Source organism: Prunus avium, chromosome 7 (assembly GCF_965620075.1).
Source record: "Prunus avium chromosome 7, drPruAviu1.hap1.1, whole genome shotgun sequence".
Lineage (NCBI taxonomy): Eukaryota > Viridiplantae > Streptophyta > Magnoliopsida > Rosales > Rosaceae > Prunus > Prunus avium.
This window is the reverse complement of record NC_142290.1, coordinates 27,689,347-27,693,240: the sequence shown is the minus strand read 5'-3', so window position 1 is coordinate 27,693,240 and position 3,894 is coordinate 27,689,347. Positions and strand designations below refer to the sequence as shown.

The window sequence follows — 3,894 nt, the reverse complement described above, 5'->3', positions numbered from 1 at the left end:
TCACCTTTCTACCTTTATATGGATAGGCGAATACAGAAAAATCAAAACAATTTCGTAATACAAATTTTTTGCACGTAGGTAATTTATCATATGGGACATAAACCAAGCACTTGAAAACAAGATTACAACAATAATCAACAACTCAACATATTAAATATGAGATGGAGAATTTTAATTGTGAGTTTCAACAAGATTGCTTTCACCACCTCTTCATAAGGCCAAGTCTACCAAGCCCTGTCGAAGGATTCCTAAGGTAGAATTGCATTAATATCATCATACTTGAATATGGATTGTGGACACTTGAATTCCTAAGGTATAGGTAATGCTAGATTTAAGGGAATGTAAAGAATGTCACCCAATGACTAGAGGTATAGAACCCAGAACTCCAAAACAAATAAAACCTCAACTTCAAGTGGCTTTACCTCCTGCTACCTACCAACTAATTATTGTTGAATAGATCTTGCCTTACACAATAAAATATTCACTACACCAGAACACACCATTTACGACGCACAAAGCAAGCCGTAAAGTATCATTCACGACACAAGGCTGCAAGCAGTAATAGCCCACGTCGTAAATAATGTTCCTTAATAACGACATGTTTTCCAGTCGCAAATAATCCCATGAAAATCATGCCGTAATAAGGTTTACGGCGTGCATATAACGTCGTTATAATTACTTTAAACGGCTTGCATAGTGAGCCGTAACTCCGTGTAAGCAATTACGACATGCACTAATCGTCGTAAATGAAGACTATCAATTAACAATTACGGCTTCATCTGCACGCCGTGATTGGTTTTTTTTTTTTTTGGGGGTAATAATAAAACTCACGTTCATTGTATCATTCATTTAGTACCTGTTACCTATTGACACTCAAAATTTATAAAACTAATGCCATCCAACTCAGTATTAAAGAATAAAATATATAACAAATAAGAATGCGATTAATGAAGGGATTAAACTCCATGTGATTGGATTAATCAATTGAAATTTCAAATACAAAATCATAACATTTGATGGATGGACTGCTGCACCTAATGTCAAAAGAGCAAAAGAAAAAGACCAAGCAATTTCAATAGATGCGCTAACTTTCAAATATCCAGACCTAAGCAACTTCATCTCCATAGAAAGCAAAAGATACTAAGCAGCAGCGAGTGTAAGTGTAGTTGACCATTTTCTCTCCACAAACAAGCTTCTTCTTGCTGAAACATCACCCATAACAAAAGAAAATAGATGAGTAAATCCATTAAATCACATACTAAGCAATCAGTAAATTAATCCCAATTTTTTTACAAATTAATATAGTGGTTACCTCAATCAAGAGCTAGTTGGAGGAGATGAACTTGATTGGCCATGCGGTTGTACTGAGAACTACATCTTCAATAAGAAAAAATTCACGTGTTGGCCGGAATAAGGGTTGGCCTCCTACAAGTACCTCAAGGACCCAAACTTTCCAACAATCTGGTCCAAGTGGCACAAAGTGCACATTATCTTCAGGTTTTGTGGATCACATCTAAATTGTGACGCAAAAGTAAAGTCTGAAATATTAAAACAGAAAAAGGTTTTATAAGTACATATGAAATCACATTGAAAAATGAAAGGGTAAAGTAAAACAGATATGACATGTAAATAATGCTATTTGAAATTTCTAACCTCCCAATAAGGTAGATCAAAGAAGATTGATTTCTTTTTCCACGGCCAAATAGCATCTGCATTCTTCTTCTTTCTTTTCTTTCCATGCTTTCTCTTTTTTCCTACTTTTCCCCAATCATTCTCCCAATTCTTGACAGCATCTACAACTTATAAACCATTTAACATTCTAGGCTTAACCCCATGTTCTTCCTTTCCATCATACCATTCTTCAGTTGTTCGAAAAGGATGATTGTGAACAAGAAACCGTCTATGGCCCATGAATGCAAACTTATGACTAGAGTCTAGCCATAGAGAACATGTGTTAACACCACATATTGGACATGCTACTCTACCCTTTGTGGGATGCCCGGATAAATTTCCATAGGCAGGATAATCACTTATGGTCCACATCAAAATAGCTTTCAAATTGAACATGGATTTACTAAATGAATCGTACACCTCAACCCCATTGTTCCAAAGCTCTTTTAAATCATCAATTAGTGGCTCTAAATATACATCTATATCATTTCCTGGCTGCTTGGGGCCCGAGATTAATAATGAAAATATCATATTATCCTTCATCATGCATAACGAAGGGGGAAGATTGTAATTAGTAACTAGCATCACCGGCCAACAACTATATCTAGAACTAAGATCACCAAAGGGATTAAACCCATCAGTTGAAAGGGCCAATCTAAGATTGCGTGGATCCGATGCAAAACTAGGATACTTACGATCTATTTGTTCTCTTTCATGTGTTGGTTCCACAACACCATCATCTTGGAAATAAGCATCTCTATACATTCTATACATATCAGGCATTTCTACATCTTCATGATGAATAGATGAATTTGACATTTCTCCATGCCAAACCCAATTATTGTACGTAGGGTCAAATCCAAATTCAATTAAATGATCATACACTACATTGGAAGTTTGGTAGCGCATGTTTAGACAATCCTTGCAAGGGCATATTATTTTTTCTGGATTCTCCTCCTTAGCTTGAATTGTATTGACAAAACTCCGTGCTCCATTTTGATACACTAGTGAATTTCTACAAATGAAAACTAGTAATTTTATTTGGACGATCACAAAGACATCTTACATCTGAGTAAAATAGAGTTAAGAATATAACCTTGGGAAGTATGCCCGTTCTTTATCCATTGCTAGTGAACAACTTGTTAACTTAACCTGTTTAAACCTACTCAAGGACCGAAAAACCAGTCATTGCTACTGACAATGACTTTCGTTTTTATCAGTCATTACTACTCAACTAATGCTAACTTTTATTCTGCATAAACAGAGAGAAGAAACACAAAAAGCAAAAAGCAAAAGAAGAAACACAAAAGAAAGAAATGCTAAGGCAAGCAACTCATGCTAACTTTTATTCTGCATAAATAGACACACACAGAGAGAGAGAGAGAGAGAGAGAAGCTAATAAGCAAAATCAATCACACACCAAGTTGACTCAAAGCACCAAATGGGACCAACCGTGTAATGGGTCTTGATGACTCAAACCCTAACCTAGGCTGATTTCGATTGAATTCAATCAAAATCTAATTAGAAATACACAGGGAATCTAGATTCAATACAATCAAATCAGACATGCAAATGGAAACCAAATTCAATCAAATATAATCAAACATTCACATGGAATCTACAAAAATAACCCCAATAAAATCAAGATAAGCAAATCTAGAATTCAAATCAACTCTAAAGCTATAAGAAAACTCATAATCAAGCATTGGGGGTTAGGGCTTTAGAGAATCGTACCTTTGGAATGTCACTGAGAATTCAGCTTTGAAGCAATAGGACTCCAGCAATAGTCTTCTCGCCAATGAGGAACTGGAGCTCTTGATTAACGACACGCAGAGAGAGAATCCAGAAATTGTGAGAGAGAATCCAGAACTTGTGAGATGGAGATGGAGAGAGAAGTGAAGAGGGCCTGTTCACGTATGAATGAAAAAATAAAAAAATAAAAAATATCGGGGTTTTGGGAAAAAATAAAAAATTTGAATTACAAATTACGACATACTCAGTCTCATGCCGTATTATATATTAAAAAAAATGTGCATTTACGGCGTATATACAATCACGCCATTAAAAAACACAAAAGTATCTTTTTTAAGGCGTGTTTTCGTATGCCGTAAATATTAGTTATTAACGGCACGCTTTACTATCTTTTTAAGGCGTGCTTTGTCATATGTCGTAAATGTCAGTTATTAACGACACGTACAAAAAGTGTGCCGTAAATATCAAGTC

The 3,894-nt window shown here is 35.4% G+C and overlaps 1 protein-coding gene across 2 annotated transcripts; it reads right to left on the bottom strand.

The window, feature by feature from the left end:
• Positions 1–948: 948 nt before the first annotated feature.
• LOC110760325 (uncharacterized) lies at positions 949–3,631 on the bottom strand. Of its 2 annotated transcripts, XM_088255931.1 has the most exons (5): positions 3,406–3,631; positions 2,768–2,833; positions 1,654–2,686; positions 1,313–1,538; positions 949–1,202 (listed from the first exon to the last, which is right to left on the bottom strand). In XM_088255931.1, exons 2-3 carry the CDS (start codon positions 2,794–2,796, stop codon positions 1,801–1,803), a joined length of 915 nt encoding a protein of 304 aa, XP_088112057.1. In that variant the 5' UTR covers positions 2,797–2,833; positions 3,406–3,631; the 3' UTR covers positions 949–1,202; positions 1,313–1,538; positions 1,654–1,800. The 2 variants fall into 2 exon arrangements, with proteins under 2 accessions (XP_088112057.1, XP_088112056.1); XM_088255930.1 differs by having other exon boundaries at positions 2,768–3,631.
• Positions 3,632–3,894: the final 263 nt, after the last annotated feature.

Coding starts and splice junctions, on each gene's coding strand:
- LOC110760325 (XM_088255930.1), bottom strand. CDS start 2,796: ATGGATAAAGAACGGGCATACTTCCCAAG. Junction 2,687..2,767: donor GAACGGGCATACTTCCCAAG/GTTATATTCTTA, acceptor TTTCATTTGTAG/AAATTCACTAGTGTATCAAA.